The sequence below is a fragment of the Geotrypetes seraphini genome, chromosome 7 (genome assembly GCF_902459505.1).
Source record: "Geotrypetes seraphini chromosome 7, aGeoSer1.1, whole genome shotgun sequence".
Taxonomy (NCBI): domain Eukaryota; kingdom Metazoa; phylum Chordata; class Amphibia; order Gymnophiona; family Dermophiidae; genus Geotrypetes; species Geotrypetes seraphini.
In genome coordinates this window covers 39,308,774-39,333,937 of record NC_047090.1, presented here as the reverse complement: position 1 = coordinate 39,333,937, position 25,164 = coordinate 39,308,774, and the positions used below count along the sequence as shown (strand labels likewise).

The 25,164-nt window shown below is 43.1% G+C and overlaps 1 protein-coding gene across 1 annotated transcript in view; it reads left to right on the top strand.

Moving 5' to 3' along the window:
- Nucleotides 1-24,446, top strand: part of SYT1 (synaptotagmin 1) — a 656,423-nt gene extending 631,977 nt beyond the window's left edge. Inside the window, exons 9-10 of the mRNA XM_033951677.1 lie at nt 10,146-10,279; nt 23,677-24,446. Coding sequence (XP_033807568.1) covers nt 10,146-10,279; nt 23,677-23,889 — 347 coding nt within the window. The 3' untranslated portion in view covers nt 23,890-24,446. The remainder of the gene's footprint in view (nt 1-10,145; nt 10,280-23,676) is intronic.
- The last annotated feature ends 718 nt before the right edge of the window (nt 24,447-25,164 follow it).

Sequence of the window (25,164 nt, the reverse complement as noted above, 5' to 3'; positions counted from 1 at the left end):
ACTCTAAAATTGTCCGTACCGGAGCTCCGTCGGTGCCGTCACCCATCAGTCAAGAATATGCTGCCTGCTTGTCCTGGGATAAAAATCGCTCCCATCACGGTATTTTTATACCATGGTGTCGGAGCTCTGTGTTTCCTGCCCTGTGTTTCAGAATCTCTTTTGAGTTTACTGAGTCCTTTGTATTATCTGCCAGAAAAAAAATCCCAAATAAACCAGAAAAAGCCGTTTCCCTGCCAATTTTTAGCTCTTCGTTCTTTACAGGGTCTTCTTTATCTGTATAGTATTACTCATCCATCATACAGTCCTTGTTCTGTCTCCACAACACCTGTGCTATTTAAAGTCTGATGAGCGGCAGATCCATTGTTCCTCCCTCGGATAATTGGCCAGTGTCTTTCTCTAATCTCCCGTAAATCGGAGGGTTTTCATTCTGGTTATTAAGAAAATTCTATAGAGCATTTCTAACAATTATAAACAGAATCTTAATATGAAAATTTCTTTACTTGCAAATCCTTAAATCTTTATTTTTAATTTCCAGCATGGTTTAGTCTGTCTTAGGCAGTGTTCAGAAGACGAGCCGACGTAGGCATAACAGCAGGTTATGGGTTGCTGCTCGCCGCTAGGAAGGGAAGCGGTGCGCGGGTGTGGCAGTGAGGGAGCGGGGAAGGAGCGGGGAGGCAGAGAGGAGGACAGGTGCCACGCCCCTATCAAAATGGTTCTTGGGGCGGACCGCGCCCCCCCCTTACGACACCACTGGTTCCAGATAACACAGTGCTCCTGTAGCATGCAAAAGCAGCACCTAATTGTGTACGAGTCACTTAAATCTGTGCTGTTAGTGTTTCAAACTATGAGGTTTTAAATCCACACTAAAAGTAGGGTTATGTTCAATTCCTGGGACCAATACATGTTAATTGAGTCAGGCAGGCTTGAAGTGTTGCAGCAATGGTGCATTCATGGTGAGAGTCCTGCAAATCCTTAATCAGCATCTCCTCTTCAATGCTCCACTGTTAATGCAGCTCTTTAATAGCTTCCTCTAAGCTGGTTTCAGGTTGAGGCATGCAATGCCCATCAAGGGAAGGTGATTTTCAGCAGCTGCTGGAATATTGAAGACTCATGGGTACTTTGCCCACACAAGGAATTTCCAAAGGGATACTTCTGTGCTTGCTTTGTCAACTTGCAAAGAGCTATGGGCAATTTTAAAAGAGCTAATTTGTAAGTTATGATTGTGAACTCACTGGGAACAGAAAAAGCACTTGTATCTACGAGGGCTGATTAAAAAGTAATAAGACTGGTTTTGTTTTTATTCAGAATTAGCTGACTTCACAGGATCTGAACATTTTTCTTTTTAAAAGTAGCGTCCTTCACATTCAATACATTTTTTGCAGTGTTTAAAAAAAATAATTCAAAGACGTGCAGTAGACTGTTTTTGCGACATCACTTTTAGCGCTGTGGCTACGACGTTTTTCACTTCATCGTCTGAAGAGAACTTCTTTTTGTGCAGTTACGGCATTCTTGCCATAACATTTCAAGAGTTTCATTGCCGCTCTTTCTAAGTGTAACACAAAATTCAATTGCACACCTCTGGCATACTCTTACAGACATATCTTTCTCATCTGCCATGACGAAACTTGCAAAGGCTTAGATCGTTGTTGGGCGATTCGTGGCCGAGTTCTGCCGGGCAACTGATTCACTAAAGAGTCTCCATTTGCATGTGCAGATTGGATCGGACGCATGCCCCACGGATCGCTGCAGAGCGATCGCGACACACGCGCAGACCATCCTGGTTGGCTGTAGATGCGATCCACGCATGCGTTTGCTCTCTGCACAAGCAAGGTCAAAACAAAGGGGAAGGGGTGGCTCCCGAAAGGAATCAAATTTGTGCGGGCAGAATGGAACAGAATACGCTTTGCAGCCAGACTACGGAACAGAACACGCTTTAAAACCGCGGGTTAAAACCACAGGCTCACAAAGAGGCAGGACAGCAAAGAGCAGGAGAGTCAGCAAGGTCCTCAGTGGTCGCTTCATTTAGGATCGGCAAACCCAATCGGTGTTCCTTCTTCTGTTTAGTGAATCGATGGCTTCCTACTTATGCATAGCATTTCCCCTCATTTGCACATGCGGATCGGATCACAGATTGATTGCACAGCTGTTTAGTGAATCGGGTCGGGAAACGATCGCAAAACCATCAGTACACGATCGGTAAGTTTAGTGAATCTAGCCCAAAGTTCTTCCTCTCACTGTGACTAACAATGAAGACTACGGCAGTCCACATGCAGGTTCAGAAACATTGATGTATGAGCTGCTCAAGAACCAATACAGCATAATAAGCTTCTTTTTGTAAATAAGCTTACATGGGGAGATTAAAAATCACCCCTCACGCCCACCTGCCATGTGTTTTCTAGAAAACAACTTCTAGTTTTCCCGAATGTCTAATAATTAGTGCAGAGTAACAGTGGAAGGAAAGTACAGGCTATTCTATATCACAGAATAGATCTTTTTTTAACCCTTATTTGCCTGGTGAGTCACGAGACAGGTTACTATAAAGATATTTGGACTGGTGTCTCTTTAATCCACATTCTCAAGCACCTTTATTTTTTTATTTATTTTTAAATCAAAATTTGGGTATCTGTTCCAAACCACACTGGGAGTTCAAATAATTGGGACATGGCTTCAGAGCAGCTATTTATATTTACAAAACTTGTATTATGCACAGTTAGTCTTTAGATATATATATATATATATAATTTATTTCTTATATACCGCTACATCCGTTAGGTTCTAAGCGGTTTACAGAAAATATACATTAAGATTAGAAATAAGAAAGGTACTTGAAAATTTAGATCCTCTTCTAATTCTCTATTTTTAATATATAAATATAAGAATAAACCATGTTCTCCCCAGGTGGATATCTGGTGTTGGGGGCTGTACCTTAGTTGATCTTTTGAGACTCTCCTCAGTTTCGATTTTCTCTGAGCTCCTCTTTCCTCTTTCTGATCCACAGTAGGCAGTGGTGGTAGTCCTGTGTTCCCTTGAAAGAGTCCAACAGCTCAAATTGGGGAGGCCTCAGCCGGGACTCCCTGCTCCTTCAGAACCCCTCCTCTCCTTCCCGACAAACTGTAGTCTGAGTCCATGATAAATTATTCCACTAAGAGAAGTTTATTGTAGGCCGCAGCATAGTTACATAACAATAAGCAATACGGTAATTATCGCCTCTCGCCCAACATGCAACTTCATTCCTACTTAGGTATAACAGTGCTTAGTACTAACAATAACTACTTATCTATCACTGATTTCTACCCTGGCTAGTAACTGTCCTGATCTAGACCTGGGGGGGGACACACTATCACACAAAGTAGGGGATGCTGGGGCCACTGCCATCCACATTAGTCATTCTCTGAGCGTGTAATTGATTGTATATGAGTAGGCACCACTGTTCAAGCCATGCTGTACTCCCACTTGGGCCCGAGCCACCGTCCAGGCTTCCCAGGCCCCGCTGACAGCCCCATCTCCCTTTCACCGTTCAAGCGAGTACGCGAGTGGGTACTGCAGGTCACTTCTCAGACGTGACCCTCTGTCCAAGAGGGCTTTCTCATTAGCCATCAAGGGGTAGGAGCCCTCACTATAGGGTGGCACAAATCCTAGTCCCCTTCCTCCTACGTGCCCCCCCCCCCCACTCATCTCGTGGCCCCCCTAGGTCACTAATCCTGCCTGCTGCGATGAGCTCGGCCATTGCCCTCGCACTTATGCCAGAAAGGTGCTGACATTTAGCGCAGTGGGTTGGACGGTGGGTGTTCTCTTCCAGCATGCCATTAAAAAGATGGCTGTGCCGAGTGATGACCCACTTTAAGGAGGCCCGCTGCTTGTCTTGCCTTCCCCTCCCCCCTTTCTCCCCTATTGGCTCCTCTGCTCCTATTTTCCTTCCCCTCTGCCCCTTTTCCCATCCCAGGAGGCCCCCCCCCACCCCACCTTTTTGTGGCAGGCCGTGGTAGTCGCTCCGACCTGCTTCTTTCTTTACTAAGATGGCCGGTTCCAATTCCCTGTATTTAGGGTCAGAGATTTTGCTAATCAAGGACCTTTTCTTTAAGAGGTAAGAAGATGCTACAACCTGGAGATTAGAAGTTCAACTTTATTTATTTATAGAATTTACATTTCACCTCCACCTAGTTGAAGTATAATAAAAGCAATCATAAAGCCATCACCCAACACATAAAATGCACACACACAACAACAAAGTGTACTGCTTCACTTCTGCCATCAGTATTACCCACCCTTTCTAATTAGAAGGAAAGGCACAGGGAACTTAAGTATGTTTTCAAATACTTTTCAAACAGAAGCACAAATGCTTAGGGGCAATCGATCCCACATGTTCCTGAAAATGAAGCCACCCTTAGTCTTCTCAAAACTCACATTCCGTAACATCAAAACATCCAACTGCTTTGCACTTTCTGATTCGAAGTGCACAATGGATGGTGTAAAGTACCAAAGAGCCTCAGCTTAAACTGAACTAAACTAAATCTTAAGTTTATATACCGCATCCTCTCCATAATTATAGAGCTCGGCACGGTTTTCAAGAGCTTAATATAGGAAGGAACAGCATAATGGGGTTGGAGGTTGAGTATAGGGAGAAGAGAGCATTACATTTTTTGTGAATAGCCTAGTTTTCAGGTGCTTTCGGAATAGTTGGAAGGAGCCCAGATTCCGTAGTGGGGCAGTAAGGTTATTCCAAAGCTCGGTGATTCTGAAGAGGAGAGATTTCCCCAATTTTCCCGCATAGAGGATACCTTTTAGCGAGGGGAAGGATAGTTTAGGTTTTTGGGTGGACCTGGTGGTATCAGGACTCGAGGAGTTCCAAGATAGAGGAATTAGGGGAGGGAGGATGCCGTGTAGGATCTTAAAAGCTAGGCAGGCGCATTTAAAATGAACCCTGGAAATTACTGGAAGCCAGTGAAGTTTGGACAGAAGTGGGGAAACATGATCAAATTTGCTTTTTGTGAAGATTAGCTCGGCCGCGGTGTTCTGAATTATCTGAAGTCTTATATCAAATTTTAAACCATATTCTACTAGCTATGGGCAACCAGTGCTAGATTTTCTCCGATGGTAAGGAATTGATCAGGGACTTATAATAATAATAATTTATTTCTTATATACCGCTATACCGTGAAGTTTGAAGCGGTTTATAGCCAAAGTCCTCTTGTGTTAAGGTGCAGTGGATAGGGATCTGGAACAAATATCAGGGAACTCGTGCTGGTATTTATACCAGCCTAGAGTTTCCCTCCAAAGAATGTATCCTCCCACCTTGTCGGGAAGACACAGCCCCTGTTCCAGGAATTGTGGGGCAAAAAAAACCAGTCAGAAGCCCTCTTACTCTGCTAAAGGTACCAAAGCTTCCTGTACAGCAGGGCAGAATCTTATTCTGTTCTATTATTTATATTTTGCCTAGTTCAACTGGGATTCAAGGCAGATTACAATGTAAGAGATCATCAACAAAATGAAGAGATAGTACACGAAGAGACCTATAATATGATACAAATGAATCTTGGCTGTCTTTGAACTTATTTCCTAAGAAAGAAAAATACTTTTTCTAGTATGTATTCCAAGGTGGTAAATGTTCCTAGAAACTGAAAGAAGCAACTGCAAATCAACATGTCCCCAATGACTCCGGCACAGTCAACAAAGGATTGTCACTTGCATTGGAACCTGCTTAGCTTTCATTGTTCCTGGAGCAATATGGACTTGTACACTGCCTTTCTCATTTAACAGAGAGCAGAAGGAGTCTTTTGGGATGCAGCAGGCTTGGCAGATAGAGCTGTTGGCAGATACATCATTTGTATCAGTGGTTCTCATTAGCGTCTCGTGCTGATCTTTAGAATGAAAAGGACCAGAGCAGAGCTGGAAGGCCCTCTCCTTCCCAAAGCTATTGCACGTTGTACCCAGGAACTCAGGGCATCATTTATTAACTGCTCTCTACTTTTTCGCTATCGTTACTGTATTGAATGAAATGACCTTTTAAGGTTACAACTCTACTCTCTACCTGCGGGGGAGTGTGGTGTGATCTGGTAGTGCTTTATGCCTACAGGGGGTGCATTTTAAAACAGCTGCGTCGGAGCTCGCTGCTGCAAAACGCTCCAGGAAGAGAGTGTTCTTTTGCGTGCTTGACAGGAAAGGCTTTATGAGAAATCAGTCCCCGTGTTCTTTTCCAGGAGACTTTTGACTGCCTGGTGCCCTTTTGTCTGCAAGAGAGAGGTTAAAATTCTGGCTTTCTCAGAACTATTTTTAGCGGGCAACCCAGAATCGGGCATTTGAATGGCTTTCATAAACCATTGGATATAAAGGAAGGCAGCATAACCCATAGCACCTTAAAGGTTTATGGCTTTGTAAGGTATCTGATCAGCATAGTGGGGCTTATTTGGGTGACCCATCAAAAGTGCACTGGACTTTGGCGCACCGACAATCCCGCGGTGACATTTGCTTGCAGGACATATGCGTGCTGCCACTTCTGCCACTTTTAAGCCTTTCTGTTAGCGCTGTGGGTGGTGTCCCCCCCACATTTACAAGTCCTCATGCTCCCGTTGGAGGTGTGGGGGGGGGGAACCCCCCACTACATTGAAAACGCCCGAACAGCGAAAATGGAAAAGAGAACGAGAGTTCAGTGTACTTGGAGGGGATTCCCCCCAGCCCCCCCAAAGGGAGCGCGAGGACTTGTAAATGTAGTGGGGGGGTTCCCTCCCCCCACCGCTAATGGAAAGGCTTACAAGCAGCGGAAGCGGCAGCGCGCATATGTCCTGCACACAAATGTCGGCGCGCTTATGATGGTGTACTCTTATTTGTACTGTATATTTCATTTTTTATACACTTCCTGTAAGCTCAAAAGCTATCAAAGCACCCACCCCCGCCTTCTTCTCCCTCCTCCGCCTTCTTCTCCATGCACCCATCTCCACACGCTCCTCTTCCCCACCCACTCTTGCTACGCACTTACACCGCTTCCCTTCCCCCCGTACCTCTGTAACATTCTTGGTGCGAGCAGCAACCACCAAGCTGCTGTCGTGCCAGCGTCAGCTCTTTCTCCGACATCACTTCCTAGGTGCAGGTCCAGGAAGTGATGTCAGGGGAAGAGCTGACTCTGGCAGCAGCAACTTGGGGGTTGCTGCACGCACCAGAAACGTTATAGAGGTATGTGGGAAGGGAAGAGGCATGCATGCATGCACATACAGCATTTACTTTCTTGTATCCTAAGGAAACACAATCCAAGTTTGTACCTGAGGCATTGGAGAGTAAGCCCCTGGATTCTCTAAAGGGCATCCAAATTTGGGCACGAAATTATGTGCCTAATTTCTTAGCATGCAAATCTAATGGGGCGTGGTCATGGGCGGGACATGGATGGGTCAGGGACATGCCCAGAATTTAGGCACGGTGTTACAGAATACCTGCTTTGGAGCGTCCAACTGCCATCAGTTGAGTGCCCTATAAAGTGAAAAGTTGTAACCTCTTATTTGTCTTAACCGCCAATAAATTATCAATGCTAAAATACAGCAGTTTATAGCATGATATTAAGTATTCAATAAATAATTTAATTTTTAATTTTAATTTTGTTTTTAAGTCTTCAGAATGTGCCTTCCGCCAACCAATCAATTTCTGGTTGAGGTATACCAAGGCAAATTGATCCTCGTCAGACTTTTTTTTTTTATTATTACTATTGCTATTGCTATTCTTAAAACTTCCATACTTTCGAAGTGCTTCTCAAGTGCTTGTCTTAGTGCTGTAACGTTATAAAAATTCAAATGCTTAAACAACTTTTCTTTTCCGTAGCTTTTCATGCTTGCTGATCGCATGTCGCTGTTGTTCAAAATTTTTATGTCGGGTAGGGGGGACCTGTAATCTCCGACATGTTTTGCCAAAGGCTTTATCAAGAAGTCCCCCCTTCAATATTGATCCGCTGCATCCCGACCAAGCTTCTAAAGTGCCCCTCCCCCACCCTCTCCTGCCACATGCGAGCCCCTTCCATTCCCCATACCTCTAACATTCCTGGTGCAAGCAGCAACTCCAATCTGCAGCTTGCGCCAGTGTCGGCTCTTCCTCTGATGTCACTTCCTAGAGGCGGGTCAGAGGAAGAGCCGACACCGACACGAGCAGCAGGTTGTGGTTGCTGCTCACGCCATGAGCATCAAAGAGGTACAGGGGAAGGGAAGCGGCACAAGCTTAGAATTTATGATTAGCATTTTATCAAAATTTTAATAAACTTGGAAACTTGGGATGGGGAAGGAGCAGGGGGTGGAGAGCAGGTTGCCTGCTGGCACCTGGGGCAGACCATACCCCCTGCCCAAGGTTTCAAAGAGCCACAATAGGATTTCAATAGGGCACCCTTGGTTCTCAGCCATTTGGGCTACTTCAAAACAAGTCAATGTTTTTCACCAATGAGTGAACTGCTTACATTCCTAGCAGCATTATTGGGCATTGTCCTCTCTAAGCTGTGTGGGAGTCCTCTGTCTACAGTCTTGCCAGTGGGGGGGGGGGGGGGGGGGGGTTGCTGTTTCACTATCACATTTTCAATAACAAGGGACAGACAAGCTCTGCAGGACTTCAGGGAACTTGCCTGTTCCTAGTGATTGAAAATCCAGCATTGAAGCAACAACACCCCACTGGCAGCAATGCAGTTGAAGGACTCGACGCTGGTTTCAGAATTGCGCCTACGGGAAAGATAGGTGCTGGAATTGTAGGCCAAGGTTTTCCAGGCCTACATTTCCAGAACCTATCTTTGTGTGAATTGTACCTAAATAGGTGCTTTAGGCTGCCTAATGCTACTTCCAGTGTTGGCAACGCCTACTTTGGCGTTTGGTAGCCTCAGGTGCCTACATAGGCAAAATTCTGGCTCCTTTTATTTTGGCGCTAGTAGGCACGCCAACCTCACCATTTTTTTTGCTGTTTATAACAAGGTTCTTCAATTAACTTAGGCACCTGAGTTTATGTGCTAGGTTTAGAAGGGAAGAGAATGGGGGTGAACGTACGGTAGTGGGGTAGGGGGAGGGGGAAGGGGCGGGGCAGAGAAGAGGATAGATGCCAGCATCCCTATTCCCTGCTGGCACCAAGATGGCTCCCTGGGTAGACCGCCCCCCCCACCCCTCTCTACTACGCCACTGGGGCTTAGGCACCCTTTTGGCACCTTGGTAGGTAAGTACACATTTAAGCGAATATTTTGTGTTTGTACTTGTATTTTATGCATTTACACACATATGGGACATGTAAATATGGGCACTTAGTTTATAGAATTGCCCTTTCAGTGACCGATTCTATATATAGCGCCAAAAGAATCCACGCCAACTATAATTGCGCCTAGGAAAATTCTAAAAAAGGCACGCACTCGTATAGAATCATGCTTAAAGGACCCACAGCCACAAGAGGGCATCCGCTGAAAATCAGGGGCGAGAAATTTCATGGCGACACCAGGAAGTATTTCTTCACCAAAAGGGTGGTTGATCATTGGAATGATCTTCCACTGCAGGTAACTGAGGCCAGCAGCGTGCCAGATTTTAAGAAAAAAATGGGATAGGCATGTGGGATCTCTTAGGAGAAGAAGTTAGGGGGGTGGGCCATTAGAGTGGGCAAACTTGATGGGCCGTGGCCCTTTTCTGCTGTCATTTTCTAGGTTTCTACTCATCAGCAACATTTACCCATTTAGGCCAAGAAAAACCAGGCCTAAATACTTACACCTAAGGTGCCTGCAAATCAAACGTATTCTATACCAGTGCACTTAACTTTTAGGAATGCCCATGATCTACCCATCCCCCTTTTGAGATTAACACACTAGAACCGATGCACACCACTTTATAGAATGCACCTACCGAGTTGTGTGTGTAACATCTAATTAGTGCTAATTTGCATCAGTTATGAGCTGTTAATTGGCAATTATCGGCACCGATATATCTTGTTAAATAATTACGTTGTGCATGGAAATTGGCTGTGCATACCAATTTGCACAGCCAACGTATGGTGCTGTATATTGAATTTGGGGATCCGTGTTTAATGTGGCAGACAACGTGTGCTAAATTAATACATTGTGCTGTTAACGTGTTTAGAGCTGCAGTAAACACTTTGCAAATAGCATGATGATCGTGTTTTGTACTTAATTGCCTTTTATCATGGCTGTTCTTCAGATCCCTATGTGAAAATCCATCTGATGCAGAATGGAAAGAGATTGAAGAAAAAGAAAACCACGATTAAGAAGAACACGCTTAATCCCTACTACAATGAGTCGTTCAGTTTTGAAGTGCCATTTGAGCAAATCCAGGTACAGTGTAAACATTGATCAATCCTGCCTTTAAAGTTCTCAATCTTAGATATTGGAAATGTTTAGCAGAAACCGTGCAAACTGGCAAGGATGTAGGCAGCCTTTGTTAACATCTCGTGCACTCTTTGATGCAATTATGACTTCCAAATGGCTCTGAAAGGCAAAAAATAAACACCCATACTCTATAAATGGCCCCTAAAGTTAGAGGCCCAGTTGGGTGCTAAGTTCTAGACTAGGGTCTGTTATGTGTATAACATAATTGACTAACTCGCATTTAATTATCAAATAATTCATGATAAATACCAATGTGGAAGAGTAAGGGGTTATCTTCCGCTAATGCTACCATTCCACCTCCATACAGCAAGGGCTGCCAACCCAAGACTGAGTGGACTGCATGTCCCAGACTGCACTGGGCTTTATAACTACCTTAACAAGGTAACCCTGCTGAGTCAGGGGGCGGGGTTCAGCAGAGAGGCGTTTATCTGCCACAAAGGAGAATCGTTAGAGAGAGGGACTCCCTAGCTTTCTCCTAGATGTGGCTGTGGCAGAAACCTGGGGAAGCTAACTGCACTTGAGATGAGAAAAAAAGACTACACAAGGGGAAATAGTTACTGACAGCTTTGCTGAGGGTATCTGGGCTGTAAGTGTGGATCAGCTTTGCTGCATATGGAGGACCCAGAGGGAACATAGGAGCTAGGGAAGCTGAATGGAAGAGCTTACCTGTTTTGCTGATAGAATCTGCTAGAGGTAAGATTCTCCTATGTGGAGAACTCAGCTTGTATTCTAATGCCTGACCAGAGCAGTGATTGAGTGCTGCATAAAACCGTTTCTTCCAACTGTGATAAAGACTGGTTTGGGGCTTGGCAAGCCCTACTGAGGATGTCAACAGAAAATAACAGGAAAGTTGAAAAGCATAGCTGTTGCTTTGGAAAAGAAACCATTAAGGAAAACTTGTGAACAAACAGGATCTTCCCTGCTGTTTAATAAAGAGTTCTTTTTGTTCTGAACGCTACAAAGTGTGGTATGTGTGTATGTATAAAACCTTTCCTGAGCACCGTGCCCTGCTCCATCACAACCAATAACACATTAGCAAACAGTAATTGGCATTAAATTGCTGTTGCATTCCTAAAAGGCTTAGGGGGGAATTCACCAATGGGTACTAACTGCATTAGTGCACCCTAAATGCTAAAGATGCCCAAGACGCCCATTATATTTCTAGCGTTCAGTGTATACTAATCATTAGTGCACTCTAATGCAATTAACGTGTGCCAATGTGTTAGTGTCCGTTGATGAATTCCCCTTATTCTTCTATTCTATAAATGGCGCACCTAACTTCCTCATTCGCAAATGTAAAAAGGGGGTATTAACATGAATAGGAGAATTCCAATTATTCTTGCGCACACTTTGTAGAATACAGTACTCCCCCAATATTCGTGGGGGTTCCATTCCAGGAACCCCTGCGAATCGTGAAAAACCGCTAATACGGTTTTTCAATGGGGGAGACTGGAGAGAGCAGCGGGAGAGGCAGGAGAGAGCAGCCGGAGCACCGGCGAGTGCAGGAAATCAAAGCAGCTCCTGATTGGATAAGGCCTGACTTAGTGCAGGAAGAGGCAGTCAGAGCATACCACGAGTGATTTCATGCACTCGCGGCGCTCCGGCTGCTCTCTCCTGCCTCTCCCGCTGCCCTCTCCTTGTCGGCGGTTCGCGGTCAGAAAATACCGCGAATGACCAGGACCGCGAACCACCGACCGGGCGAACACTCTAGTTGCATTTAAGTGCCCAACTCCCACACTTAAGTTTCACCATTTACATCAGCCATAGACATGGAATAAGTATCGGAACTTACAGTTTGGTGCGTGACTGCAGACTTACGCTAGTATTCTATAACAGACTGGCACACAACTTTGATGTTAAAGAATGCTGGTGTGGAGGGGAATTGTCAATAGGACATCTAAGTATGAGTTTGGATGTTTTGGGAAAGACGTCCAGAAATCCAGTAGAGAAAATGTCCATTCTCAAAACAGCAAGACGTCTATCTACAAAATGGCCTAGGTAGACGTTTTTGGTCCTTAGTATGTCTATCTTTTTTGGCCATTCTCGAATATAAATACGTCCACATGAAAAATGCACAAAAGAAAGTTTTGATCTAGGCAGCCTGCATTCTTAGCAAACTATTCAAACAGCTGAGTATGCCAAAACAAAAGAAAAAATCCAACAAGTCTGCAGTAGACAAGTCAACTGATGAAAAACAAAAGGCAAAACTGCAGAGACGATTCTCACAATAGTGACTTTATCGCATCTGGACCCCTGATGAAGGAGTGTTTCTCCGAAACACAGCCCATGTTGGGTTCCACATTTTCACACATGAGAAACCACTATTGAAATCACCATATTTTATTAATTTTAATAAAGTTGCTTGATGCTTTGTACATCATCTCTGCAGATTTTCCTTTTGTTTTTCATCAGACAGCTGAGCATGTAAATTCATAATCCATTTCATATTCTATGTATTATGTATGTCAACCCTGTAACCAATTCTGAGCATGTTGGGGAGGATGGGTTATAAATCAAACCAAATAAATAAATAAATTTACACCGAAATACCCCATAAAGTGTTGACTAATCAGTGGCCAACAGCTGTCATTTGGCAGTAAGTGGCAATGGGTTTGAAATTAGATACCAGAAGAGAGGGATCTAAGGGCCAGATTCTTTAAACAGCTCCTAAATCAGCAGCCACCTACAAAAATGGTGCTGGCTGCTTGTCAAGCACACTTAGGCGCTGTTTGAGGAATCATGGTTAACATTGCCTAGGGGACACTCGATGAAGTTACAGGGAAATACGTTTAAAATCAATAGGAGGAAATATTTTTTCACTCAAAGAATAGTTAAGCTCTGGAATGCATTTGCCAGAGGTTGTGGTGAGAGCAAATAGCATAGCTGGTTTTGAGAAAGGTTTGGACAATTTCCTGGAGGAAAAGTCCATAGTCTGTTATTGAGAAAGACATGGGGGAAGCCAATGCTTGCCCTGGATCGATAGAATGGAAGGTTTCTACTCTTTGGGATTCTAGAATCTTTTGTTACTCTTTGGGATTCTGGAATATTGATACTCCATGGGTTTTGGCCAGATACTAGTGACCTGGATTGGCCAACATGAGAACGGGCTACTGGGCTTGATGGACCATTGGTCTGACCCATTATGCCTTTTCTTATGTTCTTTTGTGAGCCATTCAAGCCATTGTAACATCACTGTTGAGGTTGGCTCTGAAATACTGTGGAATGAGGCATTATGACATCACAATCTCAACTCTGGAATGTTGCTTTCATTGGGGTTCTGGAATCTTTTGTTACTCTTTGGGATTCCATAATATTGCTATTCTTTAGGATTCTGAATGGAATGTTGCTACTCCTTGGGGTTCTGGAATCTTTTGTTACTCTTTGGGATTCTAGAATCTTGCTATTCTTTAGGATTCTGAATGGAATGTTGCTACTCCTTGGGGTTCCGGAATCTTTTGTTTACTCTTTGGGATTCTAGAATCTTGCTATTCTTTAGGATTCTGAATGGAATGCTGCTACTCCTTGGGTTTTGGCCAGATACTAGTGACCTGGATTGGCCACTGTGAGAACGGGCTACTGGGCTTGATGGACCATTGGTCTGACCCAGTAATGCAATTCTTATGCTCTTACCAGAAAACTTAGGTGTCTGCAATATAGGCCAGGTTTTGCTGGCTTACATTGCAGACATCTAAGTTCTTTTAAGAATCACGTCTAATGGCGCCTAAGGTCATCTCTGCCCCAAACCATGCCTACTTTGTCCTTAGGCATCATTAGATGCCTCCTTAGATGCAATTACAATGCCTACCTTTGTAGATGTCTAAAGCACCTACTTTTATTAATGAGTTTTTGATTGGTTTTCAACAGTACGGTTAATTACCTCATCAATTAAAACCAATTAACGCAATTAAGTTACATGGTGGTACGGCACCTACCGCTGCCTAAACTATGGCACTGTTTATAGAATCTGGGCCCAAAAAGTTGCATAAGATGCGACCCGACAGAAAAGAAGCAAAATCGGCCTTGAGAAGGACAACTTGATTCAGCTTCCGATAAAGCTGAACCACGTTACTCTTCAGGCCGATTGTGCCTCTTTTCTGTTAATGGGTTTGGAATTAAAATGATCAGAAAGATCGAGTCTGTCTAAGAAGCGCACTGACAAAAGTTATAAGGATAACAAAAGGAGCTTTTATTCAATTTTTCCCCAGCTCATTACGAATGTTAAATGTGCCTTGTTGCAAAATAAGCTACCAGCAAAATGGAGATGATGTGAATTGATAGAACTGTTTGTGCAGTGCAAAATTATTGACATGATTCATCTTTTATTAATGCAAAATGCCAAACATCTACAAAAATACATCAGCCAACAGAAAAGATTACGAATTTGATCTATATTGTTGTTGAATATAATGGGCCTAAATAAATCACTTTATGATGTTAATTTAAAAAAAATTAAGCCTTGGCCGTCTAAGATAAACAATAATTAATATTTAAACACATTGGTTATCAAGGTACTATCTGTCTAGTGCCGTGGTTCTCAACTAGTGTGTCAGGATACACTGTTGTGACCCAAGAGCTGGGAGGTGCGTCACAAAAATATTGGTATAGATGACAAGCTTTACGCTTAAAAATTGTGTGCCTCCAAGCTGGGGAGAGCAGAGATCCTGCTTTCTGACTGCCCCCCCCCCCCCCCACACACACACACACACACACCTCCGATAATAACTACTGCCACCATCCCCAACTGGAAATGTTGCAGATCTGTTGACCATAGGTTCTGTATGCTACATAGTTCCTGAGTCACATAATTATTTTCAGGTTTTGCTGCTGCTTCACAGTATCTAGTAGTGAAGGGCTTCTGTATTAGTGTTACTGAGGTGACAGCATGATATGAATACATATTTGTTTTGTATGGTAAGTGAGAAACCAGGGAATGATAATTTTGGATTGTCAACAGTAGCAAATTCCATAGATGAGACACTTGAGCAACACATAAGAAATTGTTTGCAGTTACAGTATCAAGTGGGTAAGATTGAAATTAACACATGTACAGGAATTGAAGAACATTTTAACCAAGTGTTTGCAATCCATGAGGCAACGTGATGGAGACCACTGATATAGGGTGTAGCTCTCCCCCTGGGTCATCTAAGGTTGGGGTTAATGTAGAGGGCAACATTCATAGCCTAGAGCAGTGGTCTTTGCAAATTTTTAAGCGCGGGCCATTTTGAGTCCTAAAGGAGATTTGACAAATATCTTCCTATTTGGGGCCATGATGCCAATAAGCACTTCTCAACATTCATTCCTGCCTTGGTCACACAATGAACCCTATGCAAATACAGGACCACAAACTAAAAGTCCTAATACAGTAGAGTCTTAGTGATCCAGCACCCATGGAGATTCATAGATGCCAGATAATTGTAGTTTCCGGTTGCTTGAGAGTTACTGTAAAAATAGTTTTGTCTCCCTTCCTACCTCACTCTCTTCCTCTCTCTATCATTCCTCCACCCCCACTTATAGGTCCAGCATCTGTTCCTCTCTTCCGGTTTGGGTCACTTTCTCTCTCTTCCCCCCCCCCCCCCCCCCCCCCCCCCATCATACACACACTTATGGGTCCAACATCCATTCATCTCCCTTCCTCTACCCTTCACCCTGCTGGACATGCTAGACCTTTCCCCCAGACACCCTCCTGGTCCACCTCCCTGCCCCAGGTCTTCCCTCCCTCCATGTGGGTCTGGCCTTCTGGACCCCCTTCACTTTCCCAAAGAAGCAGCAGCTGCCAATCAGCAGAGGCAGTGCTCTAAATAGACTGTTCACAGCCAGCCCTGACAGGGCCTTTCCTCTTCCACGTCGAAAGTGATGCGGAAGAAGAAAGGCCCTGCCAAGGTTGGCTGTGAGCAGTCTATTTAGAGCACTGCCTCTGCTGATTGGCAGCTGCTACTTCTTTGGGTAATGGAGGGAAGGGGTGTTGGTAGGTCAGAACTGCTGCTGCTGCTGATTCAGGGGCTGGAGGGAGGACAAGTTGGAGGTTTTTGTGGGCCACTGGTTTTTTTTGCAGGTTGGGTAAGAGTGCAGGTTGCTTGAGTATGAGTACACCTAAGGTAGGCACCTCCTGATGCCTAAGTCAAACCACACCCAAATTCTGCCCCTAACCATACCAACTTTCTGGTAGGCGCCTCGTTGTAGATGTCTACCGGGAATTTGTAGGCATCTACTAGAAAATTAATTTTTTTTAAATTGGTTTTTAATGTGCTGTTTAATTATCAGTACTGATTAAGCCAATTAAAAAAATTGTGAGGTGCCTAGATCAGCTAGGCACACCATTTTAAGTGACTAACTTCAGGCGTCTTTTAAAGAATCAAGCCAAGAGAAACTCTAAAACACAACCAAAATAATACATTTTCATTCAGATGGTCCCTTCTCAGAAACTAAAAAGTATATAATTTTGCACAAGTTGTGCTGCTAACACTATTTTAGTTTGGTACAACACTTAATTTCTGAGGCTTTTTTCCTTCATACATCAGGGTCTTTAAGTTATTTTTGACTCCCAAAACAATTATTACGAGGAGGTGCTGAAAAGTTCTCAAGGAAGAAGGGAATGGCATGGAGCCATGAAACATACAAGTTATTCCACATAGTCACCCCTAAGTTCAACACAATTGGCACATCATGTCTGAAGTTTCTGAAACCCTTCCAAGAAACACTCTGATGCCTGGTCACTGAAATACAAAAAGAATCCAACAAAAACTGCAGTGATCCAAAGAACCAGCAAAAACAAAACAAAAACTGCAGATCACGTACAAGATGCAGGCCACTGTTTATTGTAATGTAAAATGGTTATAACAACTATATTACCAACCAAGGGGACCCAAAAACGGTCCGTGTTTCGGACAGATTGCCTTCCTCAGGGGTCCGTGGTAAATAAGTTATTGTAACAAACAGCAGTAAATTGAAATAAACAAGTGCCGTTCAAACCTCCGATATCGGGTATAGATGTGTGTCGCAATGACAAGGCGATATCGGAGGTTGAACGGCACTTGTTTATTCAATTTACTGCTGTTTGTTACAATAACTTATTTACCACGGACCCCTGAGGAAGGCAATCTGTCCGAAACACGGACCAATGTTGGGTCCACTTGGTTGGTAAATAGTTGTTATACCATTTACATTACAATAAACAGTGTCTGCATCTTGTACATGATCTGCAGTTTTTGTTTTGTTTTTACTGGTCACTGGAAATACTGCATCTCTCTGCTGCAATCACCTCCAAATCACTTGAAAATTGTCACCCTTTCAAACTCTTTGTAAGGTTTGGAAACAGAAAACAGATGAAGCAAGATCTGGTGGGTGGATGGTCTATGCAAGGAAACCCCAATTGCATCAAAACATCCATCATTTTGCCAGCCTTGTGAGCCAGTGCATTGTCTTGCAAAAAAAGAACTCCATTCCGCAGATTTCCCTCTCATTTTTTTTCTTTCAATGCCTCCTTTAATTGGCACAGCAAGTTATAATAGTATTCTGCATTAGCTTTTTGGCACCTTGGAAGATAGGCACAGTCATTACAACACCTTCATGATCCCAAACACTGTGGCCATGACCTTACCTGCTACATTTTGGGTCTTGAATTTCCTTGGCCTTGGAGAAACTGAGTACTGCCATTGCACAGACTGTTGTTTTGTCTCAGGATCATAGTAGTGTAACCATGTTTCATCAACAGTAACTAGTTATTCCAAAAAGTTGGCACCAGCTCACTGAAAATGCTGCAAAATCAACTTGGAAGTGTCCACTCGACGTTGTTTCTCATCAGTATTCAAACTTTTGGGCACCCACTTGGCTGACGGCTTCTACATACTCTGCTGCTCATAGATTATACACCTAATATGTTCCCTGGATATCTGTAATGTCTCAGCAATTGTTTTTGGCTGATATACGCCAATCTGCCACAATCAGGTCATGGACATGGTCAACAACTTCAGGAGTTGATAACGTTTGAGGTCTCCAAGACCTTGCCGCATCTTCAGTCTTGAAATCTCCATGCTGAAAGTTTGCACACCACTTCTTCACTGTGGAGTAAGATGGGCATTTGTCACTCAATGTTTGCATCATACATTCATGGATTCCCTTTGGAGTTTTCTTCTGCAAGAATAGGGACTTGAAAATTCCACACTTTTTGTTGTCATTGTTCAATCAATGACCTGAAACAATGTCAAAAGATAGAATTACAATTCTGAAAATTGGTAGTTTGCAAAATAAAAGAACATTCTTCAGCTACAGTGGCAAAATAATGCTTAGAACTTAGAAAGTTAGTTGGGCTGAGAACTTCGCAGCACCCCTTTGTAAAGAAGTATTTTATGTATCTGTGGATAAATAGCTTCATTAGACCTTATATTTTTTGGACATAAATCATACATTCATACAATTAGTCATTTTTCCCATCCTAAAAGATATCTCATGGCAGGTTACAATCAATATAAAAGTCGGACTTACAGAAAACAGTGTTCCACAATAAACCCAATCTATCCACAGACCCCTCGAGAAGACTTAGGCAATCTTTTACAGGCAAAGAACACAGCAGAACGGACTCAGGAGTTTGAAAAGGAGTCAAAGGACATAGAGAAGAGGGACTTCCCAGAGGAGTTGCCATTCATAAAAAAGAGTGTACTTTAATCTTATTTTTTAGTGCAAAGTCTTTTCTCTCACAAGGGCCCTCTTTTTCTTTGTATTTCTATTGAATATTATGAATAAATGAGCTTTCACATTATTTTGCCTCAGTGCTACAGATCTACAAGCCTTCCAGAGCTTTGAAGTATGAAGGACTTAGATTATACTTCTTCCCTTGGCAAGATAGCTTTCCTTAATGGAAACAAGTAACAGAGCTTTTTCTTTGATGGAGCCATTTGAGTGGAAAAAGTTAGCTTCAGGTATTATTGCAGGTTTAGAAATCATTGAAACCATGTTCATCCAGGCTCTCTCTCCTAGCTGGTGTTTATCGGTCATCATGAAATCTTAATTTGTTATAATTTGATTCAGGCTGTTCCCTCTTTTGGTTTTGTCTGTGTCGCGAGAATTATGAAACTGGCATGGGATATCGGACTCTATGGCTGCTTAGGAAAAATATATGTTTGTTTCTGCCTAATTTAAATGTTGTCCTCCATCCTAATTTAAACGTCCTCCGTCCTAATTTAAACGTTGTTCTCCTGCCTAATTTAAATATTGTCCTCCGTCACATGCTGGCATTTCAAAACAGAAGGATTTATCTGCTGTCACAGATGTTTCTAGACCCATTTTGGTCCCTTGGGACCTGCTGACACAGTTGAAAGCTAAGTGGGAACTTCTTTCTCTCTTTTGCCATTGAAAATTAGTTGAGCACTTGAACAGTATGTCCTTTTCAAGCTTTTTTTCAAAATAAGTCATACACAGTGATGGGGCGGTGGGTTTGGCTATAGGAGCTAATGCTTTTGGTCAAATTTCACAAGTCTGAGTGTATGTGGACACTTTACTTATTTTATAAGTCAGATATATATTTTGCTTATTTGCATACTGAGAAGTCTTATCCAGTTATACAGTAATTCTTTGACTTCTTTGCCCTTTAAGCTTCGATTACACACACCCTCTACTATATTCAGTGCCCCTTGATATTTCAGATTTTTATGGTTCAAAATGGTTCAAAAAATGGATGCTCCTGCTGCATGAAACCAGTGCATTAACATCCATTTCTCCCTGTATTTTATAAAACGCTGTACTTTGGTAAATGCTGTTCTAAAATGCTAGCAGAATTTGAGATATCCCAACCTGGACATCTGAATTCTGATTTGTGTGTCTTTTCTAAAATGTTGTTCCAAATCATTAAAAGCAGTGTAAAACAAGTATATCTTCAGTTGTTTTTGTTGTTCTTGTTATTATAAAAAGGCCATTTTATTCCTTAACTCAGCAGGATGTGCATTTCACCGTTAAGAACCTGTTCGTGAAGAATCTAATCTAACCATGATTTCTTAATCGCACTTATCCAGTACAGGTTCTAGGTGATTTACAGCATCAAAGGGAAATAGTTGCACCACATTGTAGAGAAAGGTTACATAAAACTATGTAACAAGAGGGTAAAACTACCAGTTCATTGTAATTTCAACATAGCAGACATAATCTGTTGGGAAACCAGTGTTGTTGCATTTTGGTCTCCATCACCTTTTAGAGAAGATATTAGAGCTCCATTAAAGCTCTTTCTGAAATTAATTTTCTAACTGCAGGATTATATGTCCAACTGCTTCCTTGCTTCAGTTTGGGAACCACAAAGTAACGATAGATTAGAGTCCTATTTGCTTAACCCAGACATGGGCAACTCCGGTCCTCGAGGGCCGGAATCCAATCGGATTTTCAGGATTTCCCCAATGAATACGCATGAGATCTATTTGAATGCACTGCTTTCAATGCATATTCATTGGGGAAATCCTGAAAACCAGATTGGATCCTGGCCCTCGAGGACCGGAGTTGTCCATGTCTGTCCTAACCTCTGGTCAGTAGGTAGAACTCTAAATGGCATTCTTAGAATTATTGATCTGCTAAAATATTCCAATGTCATTACTGTTTACTTTCTTGACTCCTGTGTTATTGGAACTTGCTCTATTGAAGAGCATAAAAGTGAAACACTAGCATCAGTACAAAGGGTCACATTTAACCTATTGGTACTCCTAGGCAAGACTGGAAGGTGAGGGCATTAATCCCTGCTTGTAGCTTGGAGAGCCAAGGCAGGTCCCCTGGAGACTAATGCTGCCCGATTCAGGGAAAAAAAATTCAATTTGATTCGTCCTCTTGATTTTCCTGCCCAATCAGGTTTTTTTTTAATGTCCTGGTGGCTTTATTTTGTAGCCTTTCCACCACCCCACCCACCCCTTTTCCCTCTCCAATCCCACACCGGCACAGTGGTGTAAACAAAATAAACAAAAAAGACTTTTCCTCTCTCTGTTAGGTTCTAGCTCATGCTCACTGTCTAACACAAGCTCTGGCAGAGTACACATTTCAAATCTGACATCTTGTAGTCACAAAATAGAAAAGAAAATGACTTTTTTCTACCTTCCACTGTCATAACCAACATTTGTTTCTTTCCCACTGTCTACCATCTCTCTCTCTCTCTCTCTCCCTCTCCCTGCCATGTGCCCTGGGTCAAACTTCTCTATTCCCCTCCATGCAGCATCTTTCCCTTCTTCCCCTACATTATGATGAGCTACATTTCTTTCTCTTTCCCCGTGTACCATCTCTCCCTGCCCTTCACCCTATGTCCAACATTTCTCCCTCTTCTCTATGCATGTTTCCCTCCCCTACACCATATATAGGATTTCTCCCTCTTCTCTCCCCTCCTCCACCCCAACAATTCTTCTTCTCTCCTCTCTCCCCCATGTACCGCATATTTCCTCCTCTCCCATCCCCTGAGCAGCAGCTTTCCTCCCCTCCCACCCATTCCCCTTTGTAACAGCTTTTCATCCCTCCCATTCCCCTATGCAGCAGCACCCCACAGACTCTCCCACTGTGAGACCTAACATACCTCCGAGGCCTCCTAAAGCAGCAGCGGTGGATGGTCAGTAGCGGCATTGCTCTAAACAGGCTACTTGCAGCCTGCCCCGCAACAGAGGGAAGGCTCCAGCAGGGCAGACTGCAAGCAGCCTGTTCAGAACAATGCTGCTGCTGACCGTCCCCTGCTGCTGTTGCAGCTGCTTCAGGAGGCCTCAGAGGTATGTCAGGTCTAATGGGGGGGAGGTATTGGTCACTGAATCGGTGAGTCTGATTTTCTCAGACAATGAATCGATTCAAATCAATTCACCGAAGGGAATTGGTGAATCGATTCAAATCGGTGAATCGGGCAGCATTACTGGAGACTCCAAAATGACTGACAGTCAACCTCAAAGACCTTCATACAAGCAGACTGACCACTAGCAGTTGTACTGTGGAACTACTATTAGAGGTCACAAGTACCATTTTGAACCCAGGAACTGAAGTGACTGGAGATCATTCCTGGCCTGTGGCCCCTAAATCTCCACAGATTGCAGAAAGTAGGGCAAGGGATGGCTTACAGCAGGATAGAGGGTCTTTGTAAAGGGGTTAGGATGAGCCAACCGAGAATGGGGGAGGGGCTCTCAACTCGGTACCTTATGTGTGTTTTGGGGATGGGGTTGGGGGTATGTTTCTGTGGGGAGTCTTTGCCAGGGAAAGGGAGTGGGGGACACTTTAGAACAGGGTTAACCTTTTTTAAGAGGAGCATTGGGCTGCATGTTGACGTTATTTTCCTGGTGTAATGCAGCTTATAAAGTACAACTCAAGCTGTGTTGTTTGTTTTACGGAATAATGAGGCGTTTTGTATGCTTTGCCTGTGATTTTAATGTAGTCTGTACTACCTTGAAATAATGTTACACTAAAAATGCATGTGATTTTGCATGTTTGATGCACGTTGAAAGGCAGATATCAAGTCTTATTCCTTTTAATACATGTGTCAATACCCTCAAGGTGCCCTGGACAATTGCCTGTGTCTAAATCAGTGTTTTCTCAACTCGTCTGGAGCATCCCCTTGCCAGTCAGGTTTTCAGGGTATCCGCAATGAATATGCATACAACGGAGGCAGTATATTCAAGTCAAATTTACGCTTATTCATTGCGGATATCCTGAAAACCTGACTGGCAAGGGGCTGCTCCAGGACCGAGTTAAGAAACACTGGTCTAAATAAAGACCTACCAACACAGGAAGATACAGGGAGTTGTATAGAAAGATTCCTCTGGCTTATTGTTGCTGCTGTTTTGTTTTTCTCAATGGCGTCTTGTCATACAGGATCTCTACTGGGTATCAGGATAGGGAGTGGAAGAGAGAGGCAACTCACCTGCTAACAATCAGAAAAGAAAGGAGACATTTAAAAAAACATACAGACAAAAACACCCAGACTCTTTAAGTCTTAAAAGCTATATCTGTCACATTACAATGCTCTAAAACAACAGCCGTCTCCAGCGCATGAAACGATTCTGGATTTATCCATAGCCAGTTTTTCATCGGACCATCTGGCAATTCATGCAACTTTACTGCTAAAGAGAATGGAATTGGGAAGGAACGAATTACTTTTATTTTATTTTGATTGCTTGGGTTTCTTTCCATGACTGAGTAATACGCCTTGTGACATCTAAAATGAACAGATTGAGTATATATATTATCTCAGACTGAGTGCAGCTATTACAATTTCTGTGCGACGCACGCAGACTCCCTCTTGCAAACAGCGGCAATGTATGCTTTTGCTCCCCCCCCCCCCTCCACCTCACTGTCTGTTTTGTCTGTGCTGCTCATTAATTGGCTGCTGCCTCTCTGTTATCTTCTTCTAGAAAGTACAAGTTGTTGTGACTGTGTTGGACTATGACAAGATTGGAAAAAACGATGCCATTGGCAAAGTCTTTGTGGGCTACAACAGCACTGGTGCGGAGCTGCGACACTGGTCGGACATGCTTGCCAACCCCAGGCGACCCATTGCACAGTGGCACACCTTGCAGCCTGAGGAAGAGGTTGACGGGATGCTTGCGGTCAAGAATAAAAATTGAAAAGCCTTTCTGCATTTTCCCCCATAGAGTGCTCCTTAGCCAGAATCTGTAAATACCTCAGTAATATGGGTCCTTTAATTTCCAGCCTTGTATTCCTACCAGAGATCAGTGATACTTCAAATTCTGTTTTGATTTGCACAACCTTAAATGTAGAGAGCTCTAGCCCCACATTCTTTTTTTTCCTCCCTGCCACTGCTCTCCAAATCCACCCTTCTTTTAAGCAATATAATGTGTAGAGAGAGCATGACTGAAATTATTTACTGTATCACACCATTGTATATAACAGTATGCAGAACATTTATTTCTAGTCCGCGTATTTGTTTGTTGTCGACGTTTCCTAATCTGTGCATAACTAGATGTTTTTAATAAGATGTTCTATTTTAAATGATGTAAATTGACTGAGATATAGGAGAGTTGATAATCTATTATTGTCCGCTTTCCGACAAAAATTCCAACTTGTAAGGCACTAGTAGAGCTCCACTGCCACCGTGGAGGACAACTTTAAAATGAACTTTGAGGGTGTTCCAAGAGTCCAACTACTAGGCTTCTTTCATCAGCAACCGAGCACTCAGCTCCACAGCTGACCTCAAGCAAACATAGCCACAAGTCAGTATATTGTATGCCGTGTTTCTTAGGTTAAGCTACTCTCATAGCCCTACACGTAGGCACTGAGAAAGAGTTGACGCGATGGAGTGATCTATGGGAAGGACACATGATCGGCTCAGAAAAGGCAAGAATGGAGGCCAGCTTTAAGGGTTAGGTCCCTTTTGCTGCACTGGTGAAATCCTACCACTGCCCGTGGACATCGGGTGGTTTCATGAAAGAAAGAATGAAGGTCTCTTGTGAGTTCACACAATATCTGTGTGTACACATTGGGCTTTAGTTGACTAAATATAGTTGATCACGCTAATTCAGATCAGAGAAGATGAAAGGCGTTACCTTACCTAGCAATGCACACGCATGCCACATACTGGTTTTCATATCAAATGGGCAGTATTTTAACCCCATCTGAGAAGAAAAGTTAGCCATAATTTTGAATGTACTTCGAGTAAGCCAAAACAGCTAGTGACTTTTTATAAATATAAATATATCTATATATATATATATACATATATATCTTATTTGTATTTAATGAATTTTAATTTATCCTTTAAAAAAAAGGAAGAAACCTAGAACAAGGTCCCAACTCATGAGAACACCCTGGTGTATGTACTGGGTGATTATTTCAGGAGTTTTTCAATGTTATTCTGTAGTACATAGCACTGATAGAAAGCT